Source organism: Gouania willdenowi, chromosome 9, assembly GCF_900634775.1.
Source record: "Gouania willdenowi chromosome 9, fGouWil2.1, whole genome shotgun sequence".
In the NCBI taxonomy this organism is placed as follows: Eukaryota; Metazoa; Chordata; class Actinopteri; order Blenniiformes; family Gobiesocidae; genus Gouania; species Gouania willdenowi.
In genome coordinates this window covers 14,413,683-14,440,066 of record NC_041052.1, presented here as the reverse complement: position 1 = coordinate 14,440,066, position 26,384 = coordinate 14,413,683, and the positions used below count along the sequence as shown (strand labels likewise).

The 26,384-nt window shown below is 37.0% G+C and overlaps 3 protein-coding genes and 1 non-coding gene across 7 annotated transcripts in view; 3 read left to right on the top strand and 1 right to left on the bottom strand.

Moving 5' to 3' along the window:
- pnpla7b (patatin-like phospholipase domain containing 7b) overlaps positions 1-10,623 on the bottom strand; it is a 28,276-nt gene extending 17,653 nt beyond the window's left edge. For 2 of the 4 annotated variants that reach the window (XM_028457090.1, XM_028457091.1), the window contains exons 1-11: positions 10,549-10,623; positions 9,024-9,072; positions 7,965-8,039; positions 6,785-6,872; positions 6,415-6,494; positions 6,232-6,326; positions 3,612-3,752; positions 2,618-2,777; positions 2,452-2,532; positions 1,231-1,359; positions 1,062-1,142 (exon numbers count right to left, since the gene is read on the bottom strand). In XM_028457090.1, coding sequence (XP_028312891.1) covers positions 1,062-1,142; positions 1,231-1,359; positions 2,452-2,532; positions 2,618-2,777; positions 3,612-3,752; positions 6,232-6,326; positions 6,415-6,494; positions 6,785-6,872; positions 7,965-8,039; positions 9,024-9,065 — 972 coding nt within the window. In that variant the 5' untranslated portion in view covers positions 9,066-9,072; positions 10,549-10,623. Of the gene's footprint in view, positions 1-1,061; positions 1,143-1,230; positions 1,360-2,451; positions 2,533-2,617; positions 2,778-3,611; positions 3,753-6,231; positions 6,327-6,414; positions 6,495-6,784; positions 6,873-7,964; positions 8,069-9,023; positions 9,073-10,548 lie in introns of all 4 variants that reach the window. The other 2 variants (XM_028457093.1, XM_028457092.1) reach the window with 2 other exon arrangements.
- A 296-nt stretch (positions 10,624-10,919) lies between these two features.
- On the top strand, positions 10,920-12,590 carry mrpl41 (mitochondrial ribosomal protein L41). The gene is made up of 2 exons (XM_028457099.1): positions 10,920-11,036; positions 11,988-12,590. Exon 2 carries the CDS (start codon positions 12,020-12,022, stop codon positions 12,425-12,427), a length of 408 nt encoding a protein of 135 aa, XP_028312900.1. The 5' UTR covers positions 10,920-11,036; positions 11,988-12,019; the 3' UTR covers positions 12,428-12,590.
- Positions 12,591-13,148: 558 nt separating this feature from the next.
- Positions 13,149-13,219, top strand: trnag-ccc (transfer RNA glycine (anticodon CCC)). The gene has a single exon. It is a non-coding gene; the product is annotated as a tRNA-Gly (tRNA).
- Positions 13,220-13,418: 199 nt separating this feature from the next.
- LOC114469530 (nucleolysin TIA-1-like) lies at positions 13,419-26,156 on the top strand. The gene is made up of 12 exons (XM_028457096.1): positions 13,419-13,657; positions 14,742-14,838; positions 15,811-15,909; positions 16,937-16,991; positions 17,142-17,229; positions 17,339-17,414; positions 18,827-18,935; positions 19,026-19,121; positions 20,752-20,836; positions 20,989-21,127; positions 23,555-23,706; positions 24,908-26,156. The coding sequence occupies exons 1-12, from the start codon at positions 13,632-13,634 to the stop codon at positions 25,044-25,046; spliced, it is 1,161 nt and encodes a 386-aa protein (XP_028312897.1). The 5' UTR covers positions 13,419-13,631; the 3' UTR covers positions 25,047-26,156.
- Positions 26,157-26,384: the final 228 nt, after the last annotated feature.

Here is a 26,384-nt window from a genome sequence, read left to right as displayed (position 1 = left end):
CTGTTAGACACAAATCAACCAACAGGAAGTCATCTTTTCACCTGTGTATCAAATCATACCTATTATGCAGAGTTTAAACAGGGAGCAAAACACACCGATTAACCATAATATTATGACCACTGGTTGGTTTGAAGTGTATTGAAGTATTACACTCGTCACCAGTTGTAACAAAATGTTTTGGCCCTCAGACAAATGTAGTTGTTGGCCCCTGTTCATGTAAGATGCTCAATACTCTTCTTCAGCTTTCATTGTTCTTCTTGTTTACCCTCCACATGTATAGCTGTATTATCAGAGCTAACATTGTAAATTCTACCTGTATTTTACCAAAAAGTACTATCATCCCCTAATGATGCCAGTGTGCCCCAAATAAGCAATAGCAGATGTTGATTTTGTGGCTTTTCATGTAAACACTTGAAAATTACGCCAAGTGAATCATTGTCTTTCTTGTCTGATGAAGAAATAGTAAGAATGAAGTTAAACAAAAATCACAGAACTTTGCATATCGCAGTCTAAACTTGTATCGCACATTTAACGTGATAATGTGAAACATTTCATATAAGTTGTGGTGAAACCATAAAAAAGAATTGTACTTCCTCTGTGTCAGCACAGATTTAGCCTATCTTTGCCGAATCTTTCATGAAACATTTCTGCTTTTCCTCCATCTTTGCATTCGTCTATAGGATTCCCAATCCCACAATGCAAGGCTCAAAACTTTTCAGAAGTTCAAGCCACTCGACCATTTACGAGCATTGATTTCAACCTTCAACATTTGTATTTGAGTACATTCTTTAATTTGGCAAAAGAAATAACTTTGATTTACTGATCTGTGAAACCTACACTGTTAGTTATTGTCCCCTGCAGCTTTAAGCACATGTTAGTCCAAAGTCTATTTCTTCTGAAAGTATTCTCATGTTGACAAAATCATTCTCCTCTCCGTTGTCACTTAATCTTGCTCCTGTGGATTTGCTGTTTTTTTATGCTTATAAATTATTTATAATATGCAGTAACGCAGCTCAATATAGACATATTTTGATTGAAATGAAATTGTAAAAGAGCCATACGGGGTTGAAGAGCTCTGTGGTCAGACCCAGATAGTTGTGCAGGGCGAGGAATGTGACTCTCTGCAGACGCACCATTATTATCTACAAGCAAAGGACAACACTAAAGTCAGAGGGAACATCCTTTAAATATAAACATGCACATTTATTCGACCTCTGGATGTTGCTTTACCTGGACGACTCGAACCAGAGTTTCAGGATATTTTTCAAAGATGGACTGAAATGACACAGCTGGAAGACGGAGGACGGTAGAAGGCGCTCCAGCCCTCGCAGACACAGTCTTGTATGGAGCTGGGTGGCCCTGAAAAGCCACAAACACAGTGTGTGTAGGAAGAAAAAACAAAAAAGTATTACTATAAACAACAATCTATACAAGTGAATTAATTTAACGTGTCCTCATTACATGTATTACAAATACAAAATATTGTCTATAGCAGTGGCTCTCAAACTTTTTTGGCGCAAGTACCCCCTTTCTCTTATTTCTGAATCCAAGTACCCCCTACAACATTTTACTTAGAAAACTATTTAAAAACAACTATAGAGCATAATGATGGAATGAATGAGTAATGACACACATTTGAAAGAATCTCATATTGTAATGTACAGTAAATAAGTGGAAAGAACCAGTATTTACTGCAGTGGTTCCCAACCTTTTTTGGATCTTGATATCAAGAATTTCTGGCGACCCCAAAGACATTTTTTTTATCGAATTAGTTTTTGATCATGTTGGAGCTCCGGTATTTTAGTTGAACTAGATTCACAAAGTGAAAGTATAGAAATACAGTTGTTTAAGATTGTGTTTTAATTTGAAAAAAATTGAAATCTAAAATTTAAAAGGATTTTCAGAAATTTCAGGCGAGCCCACATGAGGTCCCGACCCCAAAGTTGAAAAACATTATTTAGTGGCTACCGAATAGATTTATTTCTGTATTTCTAATTTTCCTTGCTCTCTCTCTCTCTTTTAAGTACCCCTTGTAGTGCCGTCACGTACCCCCATTTGAGAAACACTGGCCTATAGTCACACAATTTATCAACACTTTGAAATTAGTTTTTAAAATAAAGACTTCTGGAGGTATTAAAAAAGGGCAGTCTAAACCTGGTCCTGAAGGGCTGCAATCCTGCAGGTTTGAGATGTTACCATGCTCCTGCAAGGAGAGGCTCAATACCACGCTGTCTGCAGGATAGCAGCCCTCCAGGACCATTTTTAAAATGATTTGAAACTAAAATGCACACCCTTTCTCATCAAAACACAAGTTTTCAGGTAAAGTTTGCAACAGATGAAGCTGTAAAATGAGGAGTTGCAGTTTACTGAGCTGTGTGATGAAATGAGGGACAGTGATATGTACTTTGACACCCTATGAAGGAGAACCCGGATAAAAGCAACAAGACATACCGTGATGATGTCCAGGATACTGAGTAAACTGTGAACGCTGTCTCCTGGTAGAACCTCCTTCACCACGGCGTCGGTGCCATCCTGCAGCAAACAGACAGTTCTCACTACACGGCTCAACAGCCATCAGAAACTGTGTTTTTTTTTCTTCCTGCCTCTGTGTTCTTACGCTCTCGTGAATGCACAGCTCCAGGCGGCCGTCTTGGACCACGTAAATGCTGTCGTCGGTGTCTCCGGGTCTGAAGAGGGCCTCCCCCTGGTGGAGCTGGATCAGCACCATATGACGGCACAGCTCCAGGAAAACTGGCTTCTCAAAGTGACCGAGTACCCTGCAGGTAAACATTTTAACAATGACATGCAGGGTTGGGGTCAATTACATTTTTGATTTACAATTACATCTTCAATGATCAATGTTTCATTACAAATCAATTATGATTACGGTGAACTGCATTTTTTCCAATTATAATTATTTCCCCCTGAAATCAATTGCAATTACATTCTGACTTACTAAAGTTCAAATTCAATTAATCACAATTACTGAGCCTTTACTAAATAACCCCAAAAAACAAAACCTTCCTCTTGTGTTAGCTTTCTGTTAGCATCTCTTATGAAAACTGGTCAGTGTGACCCATGTCTTAAATCAGCTGTAAAATACACAAAAAAATATTATCTATAATCTAATTTGTTTCTCATTTCTTGGTCACATTGTTAGGCTTCCTAATCAATGAAAATATTGGTATTAATGTTCTCGGTGTGGGCATTTGAGCCTTTTTTCGGTCAGTGTACCCCTCTATTTCAATTCTTTTTAAATGGTAAAATGATTCACGTGAGAACTCACAGGAAAAGTTGATCTGAAACATATTTTAATAATCAACTATGTATGTGTAAGCCATAGAACCGTAACATGGTTCACCAATTTTGCGTTTAATTAAATTGTATTACAATTACAAAGTCAATTATCTGGACTACATTACAATTTCAATTATAATGACATAATTGTAATGAATTATTAATACACGAATACAATAATAATTGACCCCATCCCTGATGATATGTATTAATTACCGCTAACTCTCTCCATGCAACTTTAATTGATCTCGTGTACGTTTTGAAATAACAAACAATTTAAAATGACAATATAAAATAACTTTGTGCTGACTGACCTGACGTTTTTCAGCATGTACAGCACCTCAGATGGCAGGTGGGAGTTTTGCACATCAAACTCTGTCAGGTCGGCCTCCAACAGGCTGGATGGAGGCTCCTTTGGCTGCAGGGTGGGGGGCTCCCTCCGAATCCGCAGAATCCTGCAACAAACATTATGAATCTCAAACCAATCAAAAATCAGGACACAAATTACAGTTTAACCCTCCTCTTATCCTTGGGGTCAATTTGACCCCATTCAATGCTTATCGTTCAAAAAAATAAGTAGTGGGTCGTCTTCTGATCGAGAGGTTGGGGGTTCGATCCCAGTACCTGACTATGTGTCGAAGTGTCCTTGGGCAAGACACTGAACCCTAAGTTGCTCCCAGTGGTCAACTAGTGCCTTGCATGTCAGTCCTGTCCCACTGGTGTGTGAATGTGAGAGTGATTGGGTGAATGAGCTGATGTGTAAAGCGCTTTGAGACTGCTTCAGTGTGGTGATAAAGCGCTATATAAAATCAAGTCCATTTACCATTTTTTTTTGCTTCGTATTTCAAGACTTTTCCTAATTTGATGGGTACCATTGATTAAGCATAAAGTTATCATGATGTTTTTTTAATGTGCTGAACTCATATTGCATGTATTGGTGTTCCTGCGGGGTCAATCAACACCTGCCAAAGTAGAACTGATATTTCCCGCGCTGTGGAGGGCTGGGTTTTCCCGCAAGGATAATGGTCGTTCATGCGAAAAAAGCAAATGTAAAAAACTTTGCGTGACAGCCCTTTATCCACGTTGTTCCTCATTATGCTCTGTGTCTATTGCAATCTGCACAAACTCTCTTGAAAACGTCCTCTAGGAAAGGGATGAGGATTTGGAAAAGCTCTTTCACAGTGAAAGTTACGTAGAGGAGAATGTGTCTGAGACAGAGAACTTTATAGTGAATAATTCCAAATATGTTACAAAAAAGGAGATAAAAATAAGTAAATAAATGTGTTGAAAGGGTGGGGGGGTCACCAACATCAATTAATACAGTTAATTATGTGAGAGTCATGAATGTGCACCTGAAATTAGAAAAGATTTGGATGAAAGATTTTCAAGGTACACTAACTTTAAAATTGAAAGTTTGACCTGATGGTGGCACTGCAGGAAAGGTCATATCATCACCACAAACAATAGGGTTCATACTCTTGTAGTCATTAATGATGTCCATAAATTTGAAAAGATTGGATTAAAACTATTCAAGATAGTCATTCTAATTAAAATTTTGGCCTGATGGTGGGGCTAGAGAACAGGTCAAGGTTTCATGCCTGATGCAAAAAACTTGGTCAACATTTTTTTGTGGGGTCAGATTGTCCCCTAATTTACTGCACATTACACAAGTGCAGTAAATTAGATATGAAACACTGCCCATTTTTTTCATCTTCATAAATCCAATAAACTTGTGATGGCAAATATTTGAGGATTCATACCAAGTTCCCTAGACTTTTATGGTGGAATATGCCTGTTCTCCCTGAGCGCAACATGTCCCACTATATATATCATATGACATACTTCTATTTTCTTTAGATCCTAGGTTCCCAAAGTGGGGTACGCAAATTGTCATAGGGGGTACACGAACAAAAATTAAAAACACTGACAACATAAGAAACTAGAATAGAAATAGAACAGTTCAAGATAATGCGAGATTAATGCTAACGCTATTGCTAGGTTAAAGCTAATACTAGCTGAATGTTAATGCGAGGTCATTGCTATTGCTAGGCTAATGCCAGGTTAAAGCTAATGCTAGGTCAGTGTTAATGCTAGGCTAATGCTATTGCCATGTTAATGTTAATGTCATTGCTAGGTTATTGCTTTTGCTAGGTTAATGTTAATGCTAGGCTAATGCTATGTTAATGCTATTGCTAGGTTATTGCTATTGCTGGTTAATTTTAATGCTAACCTAAGGATAATGCTAGGTTAAAGCTAATACTAGGTCAATATTATTATTATAAATAATAAATAAATAATAATAATAATTATTATTATTATTATCTTGTTATTTTATCGAGTTTGCACATTCTAGTCTAACTACTGTTTATATTTATACTTATGTTTATACTTATTATCATCTTTTCTAGTTGATTGTTTATGATTGAATGTTTTCACTATTGGAGAGAGCACAGTTGACTGAGTCAAATTCCTCGTGTGTACAACATACACTTGGCGAATAAAGATGATTCTGATTCTGATATGAATGCTAGGCTAATGCTCTTGCTATGTTAATGTTGATGCTAGATTAATGCTACTGCTAGGTTATTGTCATTGCTAGGCTAATGTTAATGCAAGCTAATGTTAGCTGATGCCAATGATAAGCTAATGCAGTGCGATGCGGGCCAGCACCTGCATCCTCCCTTGCATTTTCTTCAGGAAATGCAAATATTCTAGTTATTATTAATAAATATTATTGCTCAACAGGATAGGTGAAATGCACCGCTACATTGTATATGACATTACATTATTGTGTTTTTTAAGTGCAGGATTAGGGGGTACATGGCTTCAGGTTAAATGTCTGAAGGGTTATGGGACCATGGAAAGTTTGGAAACCACTGCTTTAGATTATATGAGGAGGAGGGAAAGATAGAAACTGCATGGTAAGTGACTGACTTGCGAGCGATGGACAGGACTTTAGTCCTTTTCCTCATTCTCTGCCTTGAAGCTGAGTTTGAGTTCATGACTGGACCTGAAGACAACGTTGAAACCTGCAACACAGCTTCATTTTATAATTTTATTGAGAATCTAAGAATAAATCTGTCAGGGGTTAATATGATTATGAAAACTGACACTGACCTTCCTCATGATCTTGCGACCGTAAAACATCACCTTGTCTCTCTTCCTAAAACGATAGTGAGGGGCCCCATCCTGCTCCCCTGAAACAAAGTGAGGCCCAACAAAATTAGACGTTTTAACACCGAGTGTCTCTGTTGATGCTATAAGAACCATTTGGATGTGTTAAAGAGTGTAAAAAACATCGAAAGCAAAAGTTACTTGTAAATCATCTGATGGTCAACATTAAAAATCAATTATCGCTCAGTTCAGATCAAACTGCTGCAGAACTGACACTATTTCCTGAAAATGCAAAATGAAACTTGTGTGTCCTCTAAACCGAGATGAGGAGTAAAACTGGAGACGATGTAACGAGGGAGTCCTGGACACTAACTGGAGAGTTTGTATCTTCTGTAGAGAAAGAACACCACAGCTCCCAGTATGGAAACGACAACCACAGCCGCGATCAGCATCACCGTCCACTGCAAGGAGAGAAAACACAAACCACACACACATTACTACACACAGGCAGTATTTTAAAGGCTTCACAGTTTGTTTTTATTTCACATGTTGAAGCTTCAGGCTCTGAAACTGTGACCTCACTGAAAAACACATGCATATACGTTTGTTAAATGTTTTTATTGATGTTTAAAGTTGTTAACTGGAACGCAACCAATTGAATCTTTGTTTGTATAGCACTTCTTAATACAAATCATGCAACACAAAGTTATTAACAGCGCTTACTTTACAATTAAATATGTCTAACTTCTAACATTATGCAGAGCTTTTTAACCTGAGTTTTTGGTTTTATTGATAATAAATGTAATTTTGACAGAGGTTTCTCTCTCACAGACTCAGGACCAGTGACATGAAATCACGTTTCTTTAGCTTCAGTTACAAATTGTGAGGTTTCTTTACAAACTACTGGGCTTTTGAATTAATTTAATTTTACTGGGTCTTTGCATAACTTTTTAATCGTGTCTTTCCTCATTCTTTTGGCCTTTTGTTGGCCTAAACTCTGCGCTCTGTCTTGGTTGGATCAAAATCAAATAAAAATCCAATCAAATTGAGCTTTATTGTCATTTTGCCAAACATACATACTGTAGTAGTGCAGACAAGTTGAGAGATCCAGGATCCAGTTAAAAACATACATATCTCCCATACTACACACACATCCCTGAGACGTCTTGTAGTTAATAAGTTAAACAGTATATAGTAGCCAGATTGCATGTATACAACAGCAGATAAAGTGACCTTGTGAATGATAACTGAAAGAGACTAAAAACTAAGTACTAACATCATTGTGCACAGTCCAATTCCCAATTTGCATTTCTACTTGTTAGTTGTCTTTATTTTTCTTTAATCAGCTTCTACAGTGCATAACGCCTGGAACTCCTTAGCCTCTGTCTTCATATAGGACTAATGAATTATTGTGCAACATCATGATTTAAAGTAAGATTTCAGAGGTTTACACTTATCAAAACGTCTCACCCTGCCCCTGTGTTATAGTCTTGAGCTCATTGACAAAGTAATAAGAATAGTGAAAAGGAAGAATCTAAAAGGGTCAGGGTTACCAAATTAGCATCTTGCTGTTGGTCCATAAAGCCCTGCATCCGCTTACTGAGACTCGGGACGAGACTCTGCAACGCCTCAGACACAAAACGTGATCAATAAATCACTGCACGTGAGATAGAGATACGTGAGACACATCTTAATAATTTTAAACATCATCATCATCATCACAGCAAATTATTATTTCAAGCATTATTACATTTCTCATATCATTTAAAAATAACAATTTTGCATAAGTTTTATATGTATGTAATTAAATCAGAGCAAAAAGCTTTTTTCTTTAAATGAAAAAAAAATATATATATATATATATATATATTATATTATATAAAGTGCTACAAAATAGACAGAATTTCTTCTGTCTATTTTGCCACAATTACACTAATATAATGCACCAAAAGATACCATATAGCATCATTTTTGCTATATATACAGTATAAATATATATATATATATATATATATATATAATATTTACATTTGGAAACCTGAAGTAATTTTAGAAATGATGTCCAGATCCAATACTGATATTAGCCCAATGTCAGCAAAAATAACTAAATATATAATTTGTTTTTAACTTAAAATGTATGTAACCCGTTGGTTATTGATAAATGGGTCAGTTTTTCCTCACATCTACTGTTGCTGACTATTATTCTGACCACTATTACTGGATTAAGCCTTTTCTAGCATTCCACACTATAAAATAAATAATAAAAGTATGTGTGAGTTGTGCTGAGCCATACCACCCCTAGGAATTATATATATATATATATATATATATATATATATTTTTTTTTTTTTTTTTTTTTTACCGTTTAATCTTGTGGGAACACAAAGTTACAGAAGTTTAAAATCTGTAAAGATGAAATGTAAGACCAATGTTGAGATAAACCTGTAGCTTTTTAGGATCAGATATTAATGCAGATGAACATGAATAAAAAATAAAAAGGCTCATTTAATCAGATGAAGGTGATTACAGGACCTATATTTTAAAGTGATCAGAATGCACGTCTTAATAATCACGTTGAATCGATCACAACAACAATCACATAGACGGCGTACTGGGTTTATACTGCAGCTTTCCTCATCTTCTTTTTCTTCCATGGCTGGTCTGTCAAAAAGAAACAACAACAAAGACAAACACTGTTAGATAAGAGCATACAGTATACATATATAAATACATGTTAGATTTAAATACATTGCAAGTAGCTATCTGAACCGTAGCTGAGAATACAGATGTAGCTTACCTCCATCATGATATCTAACCACAGTTTGAGTTTCTGCTAACAAAATAGCCATTATAATTGATTTTATTACATTTTAGAGTCCAATTACTTCGCGTAACTCTCGGATCGATTCAGAAAGCATCCATATCTTTTTTTTTTTTAACTTTTATTTCACCAGGAAAGTCATTTCCACTGCAGGAGACATTGTAACTGCACAAAGAAGTGCTGAAACCTGGGCATGTTGACCAGCTGGTGTTTTTTCCAATAAAATCTAAAAAGAAAGTACTGACTTTCTTCATTTATTTGATGTTTTAGGTATATACCTCAGTTAAGTTGCACTAAAGTCAAAATTGGTTTAAAAGCCACAGGCAGATTATATGTTATTTTTTTTTATTTGAAGTTGTTGGCACATGGCATGTTAAAGACAATGTTTTGAGTATAAAATACATTTCATACATAATGTTCTCATGAAGGTGTACAAACTTACAGATTGTTTCTTAAGTCATATATATTAAAAAAAAATTGCAATAATCACCTTATACTTTAATATCGGGATATATCGTATCGTGACCTATGTATCGGGATACATGCCAGGCAATACACACCCCGAGTCATAAATAAATGTATTATTCTCTGTTTATTTTGTTCTTATGGTAATTCTAATTGGATATTCTTCCACTGTGTGTATTTTAAATGACTTTTTGTTTCTACTTTAGACTGGTTCATGACAGAAGTGTCCACAGAGAATGGCTGTCACCACAAATGTGGGTTAAAGATCATCTGCCTCTACTGAGGTCAACATATGTAACCAAACACTGCTCTGCTGTGCACAGCGCACACATACTTTTACTGGAGCAAACTCAACACACTCTGTAAAATCAAGGTATATAAAGCTGACCAGTGTATTATGATGACAGTCACAGTCTGTCTGTTTACCAAAGGTTTCCAAGGGGTGACCTTCCTGATAGTGTTTAACTGCCTGGTTGACTACTAGGCCAAACTCCATTCAAAAAAGATAGTAGTTTTAAGATTGCTTTGTAGGTGGTATGTATTTCGAGGATACTGTTTGAAAATGTTATTTACGGAGGTTTAAACGAAATTGAATAGAATGAGACTATTGAATAATAACAGCGTGGTTCAAGTGAATGCAAGGACTGCCTGTAATATTAACCCCGAATGTTTAAACGAAATTATACAATATGTTTTGATTTTTTAAAAAAATTAAGTTTAGGCTCAGTTGGCTCATTTTTCTACACAACAGTGAGCAAAACTGTTTCTTTACAGGAAACACGAATATCCATTAAAAAGTAGTTCTCATTTTTTTTGTAGGAATAAACCCAGAATGAAAGTTTTGTACGTACCTTTATGGTGTTTTTTTGTGTGGACGGGGCATGTGTTGTTGTGTCACAAGAGTGTGAAGAGACGGAAATTTACCCGATCTGTGTTTCCGGGAGGCTGAAACAAAAAATTCAATTTCAAAAATTATACAATACGGTTAAGTTAAACTATTACAGAGCTGACATTTGGGTGTGTTGATATTCAACATATTGGTATGAGGAAAATCAACGATTCCACCTTTGTAATAAAAGCCAAATAAAACACAATAACTATTTATGAACGTCTTAAAACATTTGATTATTTTCTTGACGCTGGCGTTGCTTTTATTTTGAAATGCAACCTATCGCTGATATCTGAGTGCTTCTATGAGCTTTGACACACTGGACCACCAATCAGAGGACAGTTTGTACGAGTATTCTCTTTTCTGATTGGTGGAGGGGTTTTACGTTCCTCCAATTGTGTCGCATTTTATTTAGTTGTGCGACACATTTGTTTGTACCGTGTGCTCAAGGTGAGAGAAAACCAAACATTTAATTAACTATTACATTATGTGATTTTAGATATCCAAGTTAGTAGTGTTACTAGTCAGTTTTTGAGGTATGTTTGAGTACGTTGTTAGCTTAGCAGAGAGCTGTGCTAGCTTGATAGCTAAACATTAATCGGTGTTTCCTTTATTCGTTAGCAATAACTTTTGCCAAATTATTATAACCATTTATAGTCAAAGTGCGCTAACCTAATTGTTGTTTTATTTGGTTATTTACTCGTTGTTGGCGCCTAAAAGGCAGCAAATGAAAATGTCCTCAAATGTAATGTGGTTGAATCAGGAACATTGTCCATTATACATTTATAACGAGTAATGAAGGTTAGACTTTATCAAGCCATTTTCAAAATTGCAGTAGGCCTTCGTGTTATGTGACTAGGTTATATAAATAAAAAGTGACCTGAGGAAGGTTTCACCAAATAGACACATTTTTTATTGTTATTTTATTAAAAATATTGAAACCCACAACCACGTACGAATAGCACCGGGGGTTATATTAAATATTGTATGAAAAAAACCCAACACATACTGTTTATCAGTTAGGGCTGCACGATTATGGCCAAAATGATAATCACACTTATTTTATTCAATATTGTAATCACGATTATAATCACAATTATTTATTATGTGTGGAAAAATCTGTATTTTTTTAATGTACAGTTTACAGTGCAAAATGAAGCTTTAAATAATAATTATGCTTAAAAAAAATAAATAAATAAATAACCCAAAAGTTAAAAATGTACCAAAGGCTAACGAAATAAATACATTATTACAGAGTGCAGAGCCCGTATTTTAAATGTAAATATTGCTGACGATCAGATTAATTTAATCGTGGCAACCAAAATTGTGATCATGATCAAGAAATGATGAATTGATCTTACCTGTAATAAAATTAAATACCCATATGTTTTCTTGCCCTAGTCAAGAAGAAACCAGTGTGGTCAGGTGGCGACATGGGTGTGCTTTCCACTCTGGTCAGAAGTCTGGTCCGAGGTGCTGACAGGATGTCTGAGTTCACCAGCAAGCGTGGATCAAAAACTCACAACAAAGGTCGAGGCGCACGACCCACCGGACTGAACCTTTCCAGCGGGAAATTTTTGACAATTCCAGCCATGATCCCCGAGTTTGTGGTTCCCAATTTGGAAGGATTCAAACTCAAGCCGTACGTCTCTTATCGGTCCTCAGAAGGAACCGAGGGCCCGCTCACAGCACAGAGTCTGTTTGACGATGTTGTGGCACCTCAGATAAAGAAAGACTTTGAGGAGGGAACTTTCAGCAAAGACAAGCTGGAGAAATATGGATTTGAACCAAGTCAACAAGGAAAACTTTTTAAATTGTATCCCAAGAACTACATACGCTAGTGAAAGACCCATAATGCATTGTCACACGTACTTCCCATCAGTCACAAAAACGATTGATGAGAAGAAACAGATGTGCTTCTTCAAATCAGTTTGATTTAACTGTTGCATATATGTCTTTCTCTCTCTGTTGTTTGGCAAAATAAATAGTTTTCAATATGATTCATACTGAGAAATGTTTCATTATTTTGCATGTAGTGTGTGAGCTAAAAAAAAACATATTTTTTTTTAAACTGTTGCACTGGGTATCTACACATTTTTATCCAAGATTTTACTTACTATTTCTGTGTAACTCAGTCTTATTTCTATCAAACATATTATCAGCACACAAAAATACTGCAAAAATACCCAGTTAGTAGAATAAAAGTCTCCCTAAAAAGAAGACGGAATAATCCTCAAACTACATATAGTACATTTGAAATGAAACTGCTCATAAGAAAATGAAATGTCAAGGATTATTTTGTAAATACCCTTGTTTATTTCCATAAAGATAGAATAGAATTAAATAAAGTGTATTGCTATATGTACATGTTAAAAAAGAACGGGTACAACGGAGTTCTTGTGCATGTCTCAGAGTCAGATTGGGAGAATATTTTTATTTGATTTTTTTAAAAAAAAATCAGCCATGACGGTAAAAGTAAAGGTGCAGAAACGAAGAGAACAGAAAGCTTGTTATACTGAGTTTCCCAAGCTATGATAACTAGTGATTGCAAAATCTGTTATCGCGCCGCTGGTGTAGTGGTATCATGCAAGATTCCCATTCTTGCGACCCGGGTTCGATTCCCGGGCGGCGCACCACTTTTAGTAACAAACATGTGAGATTTTAGCTTTATTTGCAACTTTATTTAATAACACTTTCAATTCACACATGAGAGAAGAAGTGCTGTCATACTAAGGTATTCATAATGTCAGTAAATGTCCCCACACAGACTTGACGTAAAGTACGTAATGTTTTGTGCGTCTCCAGGGCACAGGCGGACGTTGTTGACGCTGCTGACGCTGCACCTCCGCCATCTTCCACTGCCTTTTGTTTGCATCAGACGGACGCTCTGTCTGCGGTGCGCCACAGTCACAGGCAGGGACGGGACGGAGCGCGGAGAGTCGGCCACCGATCCGTCGTCCAACCTCACACATCGGCCGGTTGCTCCAGTTCAGCGCAACACGACGTGTTTGTGATTGAATCGGAGGACGCGGAAAGCCCGACGTAATGGACGACGACCAGCCCAAAACGTTGTAAGTGGCAACGCGGGCTTCGTCTATGTGCTGGAATTAGGCGCTTCGTCTAAATACAGCAGTGTTTCCACGTTGTTTCAGTCAAAGCATGCAAAACGACTGTTTGTTCTGGTTATTGGGCCTTTAGCTTGATACTTTAAGACATTTAACTTCTAGTGATGGTCACATTTAAATGAGCCAATCTAATGCCTACAAGAAGAAAACAGTGAATCTCCATTGATTGTTTATCTTAAGACAAAACAATAAACCAAAACTGAATTGTTAGCTTACGCTAGTTAGCGTGTATTGGTCACGTATTATTATTATTTCTTTAAATAAGGAATACTGTTAATTTGTCAATGTGTTACATATTTTTGACCAACTAATAAGAATGATAAAACGTTCAAGCAACGAGGAAGTGTATTAAAACGAAGCCGAAGGGCCGTGGAAAAGGTGTAATGATTATGATGGTTTCCCGGTTAACTGGTGATGTAATTTTAGGTGCTCGTGCTTGTTTTGCATTTTATGCATTATAAATAACTGCTAGCACGTGATTGCATCTACTAATGCATTTGCCACCTTGTTTTATCACGTTTATGCGATGTGACCTTTAACAAAAATACGCTTAAACTAGGTTAATAAGTTTTTTTATTCCAAATTTATTCACCCACCACTTTTTAATAGCACACAATAACATCATTTTTATAGTTATTAATTTATTTGCGGACAATATATTGTATTTTTTATGTAAACTTTAAACGTATTCCGTAGAGAAATTGGAAACCGGAAGTAGATCACTGGTTGACCAGGATTCCAATAGTTTTGTGACACCAGGCTAGCAGTATTCGTAACTAGCTGGCTGAGTAGCCACGTCAACGCTCAGAGATACGGTTCTGAAGACCACATGTGAAGGGCCTAAAAAGTATCCGCAAACAACTTTTATTACATTAGTAGCCCCCTCTTTTGGTTATGGTTGTGATTTAAAAATTCTAGTTTAAATAATGGCTGTAGCTTCTAGCTAGCCTGGTTAACTAGCCTTTGTTTGCACGCGACTTCCTGTTTGACAAAGACTCAGCAGCATCCCGTCTGTGCCACTGGTTTTCAGGTACGTGGGAAATCTGTCCAGGGAGGTCACCGAGCCCCTCATCCTACAGGTTTTCACGCAAATCGGTCCCTGCAAGAGCTGTAAAATGATAGCAGACGTAAGTGGTTCCCTCTTTTCTACACTATTGGCTGACACTGGTCTGGAAAGCTGTTGTGCTATTAAAGGAGCCTTAGTATTTTACAATATGTGTTCTTAATTTTCCCTGTCTTCAGCAATTATCCTGGCTCACACACATTAGCATTATTAGCATTTTTTTCTCAACAGTGTTTATTATAAATACACGAGAAGAAAAAGAAGTTTCATAAAGAGCATACAGCATAGCAAAAATGCTTATTTAAAAAACAAAATAAAGTCATATATATATTAAAAAAGAAAAGTAAGCATGACTTGAAAACACTTAATATTAGTAACCCATAATAATTGTTATTCCACTTTAATGTGTCAGCTCTCATGTCTCCAAAGCAGGTGCAAAAGAGAATATAAACTATTGATGAACTATTTTAGCATCTGTTTATTTGTCTTTTAATACATTTTAGAAGAAAAACATCTGTGTTGGGCTCCTTTAAAAATTCTATTTTATATAATGTGCAGTTATTAAGAAACTTAGTAGAATAATAGGATAGGTTATCTTATCTAAAAAAAAAAAATGGTTGATACTGTTTCCAGGCACAGACTCCCATGTTTAAATGTTAATTTCTCATATAATGAAGCATCAACCATCTGTGACAGGAGCCGTCTTCTTTTAACCTTGTTAAATAATGAAAATAATATTACATACGATCAGTAAGAAGGTGAAACAGTTTCCCAGCTGGCTCACTAATGTAGGTGTAATGAGATGATTAAGTGTCTCTGGGGAAACTCTGCTGTGTAGATGGACATTATTAGAAAAAGCAAAATAAAAACATTCACATTTTCTGTTGGTATATTATACTACAGCTAAGTAATACATTATAAATGCACAAAAGAACTGACTGAAAAGTTTGTGTTTTTTTTGATCATGTGATCTGTGTCTTGTACACTGCACTGTTGACTAAATATTAGTCCTATTATTTTTTTCTCCCATTGACAGACTGCTGGGAATGACCCATACTGCTTTGTGGAGTTTTATGACCACAGGCATGCTGCTGCTTCACTGGCAGCCATGAATGGAAGGAAAATAATGGGTAAGGTAAGCTATCGTATCTACAGGGTGAGTGGGGATGGGAGGGCGTGGGCTCACAAGAAATGTTGCTTGTGTGGTGTATTTATAAACAAAACAAAACTATGAGCAGATGCTTCTTTACATGGAACACTTACACCTCTAACTTTATACCACGTGTCAAACTCAAGGTCCGGAGGCCAAATTTGGCCTGCAGGATGAAGTCGAAATTACAGAAAATTTGAATTACTTTGTAAAAATACAAAGTAATTCAGTTGTAGATATCTCAGCACTTCAAAATACATAAATTCATCGAATATTGACATTATTTACCAGGGTGCAAAATTTTCCTATGCTTTTATCACACAAGGGCAGTCATTTTTAATTGCAAGTTATTCAAAAAGAAATCTTTATTTTTTTCCAAAATTCTGAATTTTTATTAACATTTTTCCACAAGCTCAAGGAAACTTAAAGATTTGATATTGTCTGTGACTAATGTTGAAATTTCTAGTTTTCCCGCCTAAAATTTGTGGTTCATTTGAGATCAAACTGGTCCCTATTTGGCGCACACTCACACACACACACACACACACACGCACACACACACACACACACACACACACACACACTTCTATTTAGGGATTGCACTTAACACAACATATGTTTCTGATGCTGCAAGGAAACCTAATAACTCCCATCATTGCAATTAATTAATAGAATAAAAAACAGGGAGTGCAAAAATTTATTGAGAAGGAGATTATCCAGTTTATATTTATTTAGATCTGCTTTGTGTCTCATTGGTAGAATGATAAAGAGCTGCTAGATTATGAAGTAATGGGCCAAGATAAGAACCTAAAATAGAAGCAGCCTCTGTGTTCTTGTGTTTACCTTCATTTGGCTTTACAGCACATATATTAGGATTCTTTTTATTAGTCCTTTTTATCATTTAGGTAACAACTCTTTTTCCAGACAGCCTGAGGTCCTTAATCCTTTTGAGTTTTTACAGTGAATGTAAACATACTCCACCTGGTCTGCTCTGTCTGCCCCCTCTCTGCAGGAGGTTAAGGTCAACTGGGCCACGACGCCAACCAGCCAGAAGAAAGACACAAGCAGTAAGTACGAGTGCATCACAAAGGGTGGTTGGTGGTGGTGGGGAGGTGTGTAACGTCACGCACGACGACAAGTCCTACATATAGAAATAAGACGAGAGGTAAAATCCCGCTCGCAGCACGATTGAATTAACTGTTTTTAATCTTTCTCAGCTCACTTTCACGTCTTTGTTGGAGACCTCAGCCCAGAAATCACCACAGAAGACGTCAAAGCTGCCTTTGGTCCCTTTGGCAGGATATCGTAAGTGTCTGACTATAAGGAATACAAACAAGTGTGTTCCTCCATGTTCATTAGCCTCTGATGTTTCAGCGTGCTCCTCAGATTCATAAGGAATTCATTTTGTCCACAGAGACGCTCGTGTGGTGAAAGACATGGCCACAGGGAAATCAAGAGGCTACGGCTTTGTGTCCTTCTTTAACAAATGGGTACGTCTGCTTGTCTTGTTTTAAATATTACAGCGTGTGGCAGACAATGAAGAAAATAAAAACAAATTAAAGTTAGAAATGCCCCAAAAATGAGCAGAATCAGGCTGAAATGAAAATGATGAGCTTGGTTTTTTTTTTTTTTTAAAGCAGAGTAAATCTAAAGTTGTTTACAGAATAAATGATTTTGTTTTGGGGAAAGACATTAAATCAGTCCTAAAAAAGTTCCCACGCTGTGTGTTCACCACCTTGTTTGCACAAGTGTTTGAAATGAGGACAATCTGCTGACACTTTGATTTACTGTATCAGCTGCTCTACACTTGAGATGCTATTAGCATTGGCCTCATGTTTGTCAAGGTTGACATGTGGAGCAGTTAAGCAGGCCTCTTAAATCCCACGGTGCTGCTGTAATGTTTACCACAGCCATCCACAACGCGTGGCTGAGGCTTCATTTAAGGTTGAACAAGCACCCCCCCTGTGAAAAAAACAACAATGGAGCATAGTAATGGAATGAATGAGTGATTTTAAAAAATCTCTTTTCATAAATAAGTGAATGAAACAGTATTTAGTGTTTCTGGAATAGATTTATTTTTATAGTTTTTATCATTTCCGGTACTGATGTGGGACCAAGACTGACCTTTGTATATTCAGTTTATGTTGTAATCAAGATCATTTTGTGCGTTTGGTGTCATTTTGTGTATTTTGTTGTCTGTTCTTTTTATTGTTCAGTATTTTTTTCCCTTATTTTGTGTGTTTTTGTGATTGTTTTTGTGTGTTGGTATGATTAAAATTATTCTCTCTCTGTGTTTTTGGTGTCGTTTTCTATGTTTTTTATTTTGTTGTGATCTTGTGTATTTTACTCTCATTTGGTGTCTTTGTTTTTGTTTTGTGTGTTGCTGGTAATGGTAAGTATTTTAGTCTCTTCGTGTGTGTTTTTGGTGTCACTTTGTATTTTGTTGTTGTTTTAGCAGTCTTTTTTATTATTCAGTTTAATTTTCTCTTGTTTTGTGTGTGTTTGTTTTGTTTTTGTCGTTTGGTGAGTTGCTGGTAAAATTCAGTATAAAACCCCCATATTTTTAATGCTCTTATTTGTTCATTTTCCTCTCTCGCTCTCTCAAGTACCCCCGGTAGTGCCATCGTGTACCCCCATTTGAGAAACACTGTCCTAAATAAGTCTGAGCTGGCAGTACTTGACTGTTTTAAATTTCTGCCAGCTGAGAGCCAGAGGATTGTGCACTACTTTGTGTGTATATATATATATATATATATATATATGTATTCCGAAAACACAGTACAAACATCCCCATCTTCAGAAAGATTTTGTTTGCATTCTTGTCTCAAAGCTAGTGTTACTAACACTGTTTGATGTTCTAACATTTCATTATATTCTCCTGCTGCTCACTGTGTTCCTCCAGGATGCAGAGAACGCCATTCAGCACATGGGTGGTCAGTGGTTAGGAGGCAGACAGATTCGAACAAACTGGGCCACAAGAAAGCCACCTGCCCCCAAAACCACCTTTGAAAGTGAGCTCTCGCTGCTTTGCTAAATGCTTGGTTGATGTTGAGTTCTTGAGTTGGAGTATTAACAACATTGCTTTTGTTATTGGCTGCTAGGTAACTCTAAGCACCTTTCCTTTGACGAAGTAGTGAACCAGTCCAGCCCCAGTAACTGTACTGTGTATTGTGGAGGAGTAAGCTCAGGACTGACAGGTACTACTCATACAGTGTGATGTGATTCTTGTATATAAATAGATGTAGATTTTAGATGAAGGAAAAGTTGTTTTCTGAAGGGTCAAAAAAAAACTGATTTAAAGTGACTTCAGTTGCCTAATGACATCTAAAAAACCATTAGAAGTTTCTGTGGTTTTTCATTTAAACCAGTTACCATTAAAGTAGAAATGTTTATAGTAGAGAAGGTGGGGTTAATTCCGATGCACATAGGCTAATTAAATACATTTCTGCATGTAAACGCATTAAGGTAAATTAGGGATGTTGGTGTGTATACAATTCTAGATGACTGCCTGAAAATGCATTTTTTATTGATTTTTAAGTGATGTAATAATGTATCAGCAGCATTAGGGCTTGGTGGTATGTATGTATATCACTGTATTTTTCTAAATTCTAACGATTTTACAGTAAATTTTTTATTTTTCTTCATGTATAATCAGGTGTTCACAGCATTTGTTAATTTTGTCGAGTATTTAAAAAAAAAAAACAGCACATAGAATTTGACTTGGTAGTCGGTGCACGGAATAAAAACACAAGCTCGCAGCAATGATGATAATAGTGATAAATATAAGGATAACAGATAAATAAAGGATAGAGGATACATATAAGAGAGTAGTAGATTGAGTTAATTCCACACTAGTAGTAATACGAGTTTGCAACAGCAGCCCAATGGCTCTTTGTCCCGCTAGCTTACCTTTAGCATTAGCTTGATTTCTAGCTTTAAATGCTGCATACTCAGTGGTGTGGTGATTTGTTATGGTGAATAAGGTAGCGTTTTGTTTGCAGCTCCACCAGGACTTATTTCTTCATTATAGGAATTACAAATTGCGATCCTTTGCTCTTATTTTTTTGTGTGTATTACCTCCAACATGCTAATCCAACCATGCCTCCTTGTCCGTGAGTGTTGTTCTCCAGCTATACAGCTCAGTCCTAAGCAGCATATTTTCATATAAATGTGTGATACTGTAATATAAAGCATCCAATAAATGATTAATGTCTGGGAGGGAAAAGCACAAACTGCGGCGCATTTAAAGCTACTTGCGGATACACACGCCTACATAAAGCTGCTCTGTTGTTAGACAATGGCGGCTCGGGAAAAAACTTGCACAGTTTGGAAATATTTTCAGCTAAAGAGTGACAAAGTTTAATGGAAACTGTGCAAAACTTTCAGGCTATAATTCAACAGCAGCTGGACGTCGGCATACATGCTAATCACAGTTAGCTTTGCATCCCACAGCTTTGTTTGGGAACAATGTCATGATGTCAGGTTAGAGAATATTTTTCAACAAGTTTACTCGTCTAAATGAAGAGATGACGGTGTGAGGTGTGCGCGCAAGTGAAAAGTTGCGAGTGTATTTTATTGGAGGTGTTTGTAAATCTGACGTATAATAATTACCTGCTAATGATTACATGGCAGCTCCATTTGTATCATGAAGTAGTCAAAGCTTTACTTTGTATTCAGTAACAGGAGGATATTCCACACTTCTTTCATTCTCAATTTCCTTGTTGAATTCAAATGTAATGATTGAAAAATGTAATTTAGAGCTGAACATGATGTCTATGACTCCATGGATATGTTTTTCAATTTTCTGTCATTGTCTCCTTCCCACAGAGCAACTCATGAGGCAGACCTTTTCTCCTTTTGGACAAATCATGGAAGTGCGAGTATTCCCAGATAAAGGCTATTCATTTGTGAGGTATGACGAACACATTTATTTCATTTTTCTTTGAAAATTCATTTTGTGCTGCTTGCATAGAGGTGCACGTTTAGAAGCTCAATAAGTCAAGGAAAAATAATTTTCCTTTGTTTGCAGAGAAAACATTTCTTACATGCCTCGTGTGTTTCCAGGTTTAACTCGCACGAGTCGGCAGCGCACGCCATCGTCTCTGTGAATGGCTCTTCAGTAGAGGGTCACATGGTCAAATGCTACTGGGGGAAAGAGACTGCAGATATGATGAGCTCCATGCCGCAGATGTCCATGCCACAGGTGAGGACATCGTCCACTGCTTTTTATTTCATACGAGCTCATAAACACTAACATAAGTCACTTTCACTCATTCTCAGCACAGCGTGATCAGTAGAAGATTTATAGCCATTGATGTATTAACACTTAATTAAAACATTTATCTAATGGTGCTCTTTTAATATTCTGTAAGTAGTTTAATCACAATACCAGTGTTAATTTTGTGGCCCAAAAGTTTTCATCAGCATCAGCTTATTTTTTATCAAGTGACAATAACTAGACTATGACCAATTTAAATAAATGTAGACGACTATATCTAACAGATTTAGTCAACTAAAACCTTAAAGGATCTATACAATCCTATTTTGGACCTTCCAAAGTCAACTACAGCCACATATGGTTAATATTTAACATTTAGCAAAATAAAAGACTAATTTATTAAGAAATATTACTTATTTTATTTCAACCCGGAAGTTGAGATTGAAACGCACGGTTCCTCTGGAGCGCCACCTCTCACCGTGTGAGTGCCGCCCATTTCATGACGTAGATGTTCTTTGGCCGCTCGCATGCCTTTAGCTCCGAGAGAGTGGGCGTGTATGTTCACTGTGGAGGCGCGGCACCGCCAGCAGGCACTTCCTGGAGGGGGCGGTTCAGACTTTAGTGACGTCACTTAAGTCTGAACCGGAGGGACCGCTCGTTTTTCAGAAGAGCAGCAACACAGAGAGAAGGATTACTGAGGATTTCTCAGAGATGCAGGAAGGAAGCCCAATAATACTTGGGGGGTGTTTTGTGTTTGATAAGAAATTAACATTATAACAAGGTTAAAAGCTAAAAAAGTTGATTTAGCATGATCTAGGACCTATAACTACACTATAACTGAAAAAATCCCGAAATAAATTTAGACTAAAACTAAGTTGCATTTTAGTCGAGAATAAAACTAAATTAAATTTGTCCTTTATTGGGAGAAACTGTTTCTCGTGTTCCTCTACATCCTCATTATAACCAGATCTTCCTGTGTGAAATAAAAAAACATACAACGACACAGACAAAACAACATCTTTGACTTATAAACAACCTCAGTCAGAGATTATACTATAAAAATAAACGGATGACTCCCACTCCTGTTTACGGTTGATAGAAGTTAGCTTACATCATGAACTTCTTACTAAGTGCTAACTTTGATCGCACATGAATTTGTTCATTATATCTATAGTGTATATGTATAGCGCCTCCAGGAATTAGGTGGATAATCTAATATTACCTATGCTGTAAAATATAAGCGTTTAGGCTCCATTACACAAGTAATTGTTCACTAATGACCATAATTTACCATATATATATATAACTAAACTACTACAGGTGTGAAGGTCTAGATAATTAATTGATTGTGTAATCAATAGTTTTGTCAAATTGACCTAAATGATAAATATTGATATCCATCGCCATTTTGCCTTCAATTAACAAATGTTAATTGGTGAGAAAAAATGTTTTTTTCAAAGAATGTTTTTCATGTAAATATCTTTAACAGTCAGGCAATAAAATTTTCAAACTGTGTCGATATTGTGTTTTTATTCTTTAATGTGAAAAAAAAAACATTATTGTCTGATAGCCATCGCAGGCCTCTAAATAGAATCAAATCAAAATCGTAATCGTATCTTGTAAGGCTTTGTGAAATTGGCAAATATCGAATCGTTCTGAAAATCTGTATCGTAAAGGAATGAAATGGGTTATTTACACCCCTGCAAACTACTTGACAAAGATCAAATTCAACAGGCAATACTTGGATTCATATGTTTTAATTAAAAAACATTAGGGATGTTCCGATACAACTTTTTCATTTCCAATATGATGCCGATATCTGCAGCCTTGCGTAACGGCCGATGCCGATATTGATACGATATCGGCATGAATCATAGATACTTTTTTTTTTCCCTCACTCTTTTCTTAAACAAAATAATAGTAATAATTACTTTAGTAGTGTGGAATGTTAGAACATCAAGTGATGTTACTCAAACGGAGAACAATAGTCAGCAACAGTAGGGATGAGAAAAACTGACCCATTTATTATTAATCAATTGGTTACATCATTTTTAACCTTCAACATAATATCTACAGTATTCTACAATTGAATACAAATAAATAAAAGATGAATTGGAAAAAAAAAAAATTCAGAAAATCCGGAATTTTTGTCCGATTCTCGTTTTCAGGCTAATATCGGATCGGGACACCCCTAAAAAACATTGCCATTGTTTAGCCTTAATGCTGAAATTGCGTTGATACAAAATTATTATTGTATTTTCAGCTGATTATAGAATGTGCTGCTGAGATATTTAGGTTTACGTACAATTTAGTAGTAACGAACAGTGAACATTTTAGGGTAACTTAGTTCAGATGTTGATAATTGTGATGTCTTCTTTAAATCACACCTAATTGGTGCTTTCTACCAAGCAGCAGAACAAGATGGGCTTCGCTCCGGCTCAGCCTTACGGCCAGTGGGGCCAGTGGTACGGCAACGGGCCACAAATCGGCCAGTACGTCGCCAACGGTTGGCAGGTCCCCACCTACGGAGTGTACAGCCAGAACTGGAACCAGCAGGGCTTCAAGTAAGTAGCACAATGTGCAAAGAGCTCCTCTTCCTCCACCATCACCCGAGTCCGACTGCTTTCAAGGCCCGGGCAGCAATGGCCATATCTGGCCACAAGAGGGAGCCATGTGATCTCTGTCCTCCATCCTCACCTCCCCATCCTCCCTCTGCTCTTCAATGTTTGCTCATCCTGAGAAGATTGTGAGACGAGGACACAAAACAATCTGAACTGAAGCGGTCGGCTATACTTAGGGTGTCTTTGACATGTGAAAGCTTTTCTGTCCAGATGTTTTTTGTATTAGAACACTTCCCAAAACTTGGAGAAAACCCTTTTTTGGATTTAAATTCTTGTTCAGTTTGAAGTCTTGACGCGACTAAACTCAGTTAACTGGGATGCTTGCTAAGGAGGGATTCGCTGTATGTAGACCTTTAAGGCTCATTCTGTTTGCTTTCATCTGTGTGAAATTATTTTTATTTACCACCCCCCCCCCCCAAAAAAAAAAAAATTAATTTGGTTTAATAAAGGTTACTATTGATCTGTTTGTGAATGCCAGCAGAATGTCACACTTTATCTTTTGTTTTTAGATGATTCCTGTGCAGCACTGTGTGCACTCAAGAGAAATAAAGCAGAGGCCTTCGTGTTTGTTGTGCAGTCGTACTTTATTGATAAGCAGCTGGTTTAAATGATTCAAACACACACGCGCACACAGATGTGCAAGGCTGATGCAACCAAAGGAAGTCAAGTTAAGCCTGACTTGACTGGGAAATGGTCTGATACGGTGCCTGAAGTCAAGATTTGAGTCCTCTAGCTGATTAATGCATTAAATGCATGTTGGCTTAGAAGTAGTTACACCTTCAGGCTTTTTTAGTCTAGTTTGTAGTATCAGCAGATGTAATGTTTTTTTAGATTAGAAAACACTTGCTTTGCCGTGTGTCTACTTGTCTCATGTAACCAATTGATAATTTCCCTCCCCATCGTCCCTAAAGGACATCTTCTGCTTTCAGTTTAATTCCTCTGTTGATTGCTAGCTTAATGTTTACTCAGCCCTTTTCACCCTTTAATAACTTCATTAGCCCTTTTTGTTCCTTCAACTTTTCCAGATCCCAGTTACTCTAATACACACCATTCCTTTTGCTCCCTTTCGCCTCGTCTCCTCTAACCTGCTGGCATTTTGTCTTTCTCTTTCTCTTTCTTTCCCTTCTTGTTTTTTTTTTTGCAGTCACTTACCGGCCAGTGCTGGGTGGACTGGCATGAGCGCCATCAGTAACGGTGGGGTTATGGAGCCTGCACAGGGATTGAATGGCACTATGCTTGCCAACCAGCCTGGCATGGGAGCCGCAGGATACCCAACGCACTGATAAACTGGGCAGGGTGGGAGACTTATGTCACCAATAAACCTCTTCTTATTCGCTGTGCGGTGCCACGCGGTTGCTGTGCAACACCGCCTCCATCTGCGGCAAGACTTAAAACTGGGATGTGGAACCAGAGTTGACGTCTGTGGGATGTAAAATGGATGAAGGGGAAAAAGGGGGTTTCAGGTAACCAAGCCAGGGAGCAGCCATCTTACCCCCACATGGGGATTTTCAGCCTCCGCGGCAGGACTGATCACGAACCAGGGCTCGCACCATTTTTAAATCGACTGTAAATGAGCATAATCTGTAAAGACGAAACTTAGAAATCACTTTTTTTTTTTTTTTTTTTTTTTTTTTTGATGCCACAAAACAGTGGGTTTGTTTCGAAGAAGTCGGACTAAAGTTCTGAATTGTGATCTGATGCTGGATTAAGGAACTGAAAGCTGTTCATGCGCCATTCTCTTCCTATTGGATTAAAATAAAAACAATTGCAGGGATTGTTGCCGCTTGCATTTCTCTGAGTAAATATTGCAGTTTTAACAAAATTGATAACCAAGAAGATTTTTGTTTTCATTCCACTTAATATCCTTAGACAGTCTCATATCTTTCATCTCCACATGTAAATAACCATTTATGTACAAATGCTCATGGTAATTGTGGGTGCTTGCTTTTCTTTATGTTTTGATAACTTGGCACCATAGACTGACGACGTCACAGTCAAAACTATTCTTCCGTGCAGGGATATTAAGGCATTGCCATGCAGTGCATCCTATAAAATATTAAAATGTACCAGATTTCAAACTCCTGTGATGTTTTTTTTTAATTATCCTATTGAAATGCCAGTATTTTCTATAAAATGAGCAGCGTCTTGCTTCCACCACACTTTCGCTCTCCACTTATTTTTCTTTGTTTGCCAGAGAAATGAAGAGGCCTACATCTCAACTGTTGCCTTACGGAGCTGGTTTTCTCTCAAAGTTCCTCTTTTGAATTGGGCGGTGCCTCCGGACAGTTTGAGTCTCTTTGATTTAGAAAGGTTTTAGCCCTTTAAGCCCATGACTCTGCTACTGTAATCAATGTTTTCTTGCTTTGTCCAATTAAACGGCGAATGCACCTAAACCTTACCGTGTCTCTGTTGTTTACATCTTGTATAAATTTGAATTCAACTTAGGATTGTAGTGATAAATATTTATTTGCATGTTTCGTTTTTTTCAGCTTCTGGTGTTAGTGCCTAAAAATGGCTCTTTCTCATGAAAGTTAGAAAATTAATCTTAAAAAAGCTGTATGAGTGCAAACAAAACTGCATAGCATCTTAAACATCACTAACCCTTGCTTGTCCTGTGTCAA

Excerpts from the sequence above, each read along its gene's own strand:
- mrpl41 (XM_028457099.1), top strand. The coding sequence starts at position 12,020 with ATGGGTGTGCTTTCCACTCTGGTCAGAAGTCTGGTCCGAGGTGCTGAC.
- LOC114469530 (XM_028457096.1), top strand. The coding sequence starts at position 13,632 with ATGGACGACGACCAGCCCAAAACGTT. Across the intron at positions 17,230-17,338 it reads GGTCCCTTTGGCAGGATATC|AGACGCTCGTGTGGTGAAAG; the intron begins GTAAGTGTCTGA and ends TTTTGTCCACAG. Across the intron at positions 23,707-24,907 it reads TGGAACCAGCAGGGCTTCAA|TCACTTACCGGCCAGTGCTG; the intron begins GTAAGTAGCACA and ends TTTTTTTTGCAG.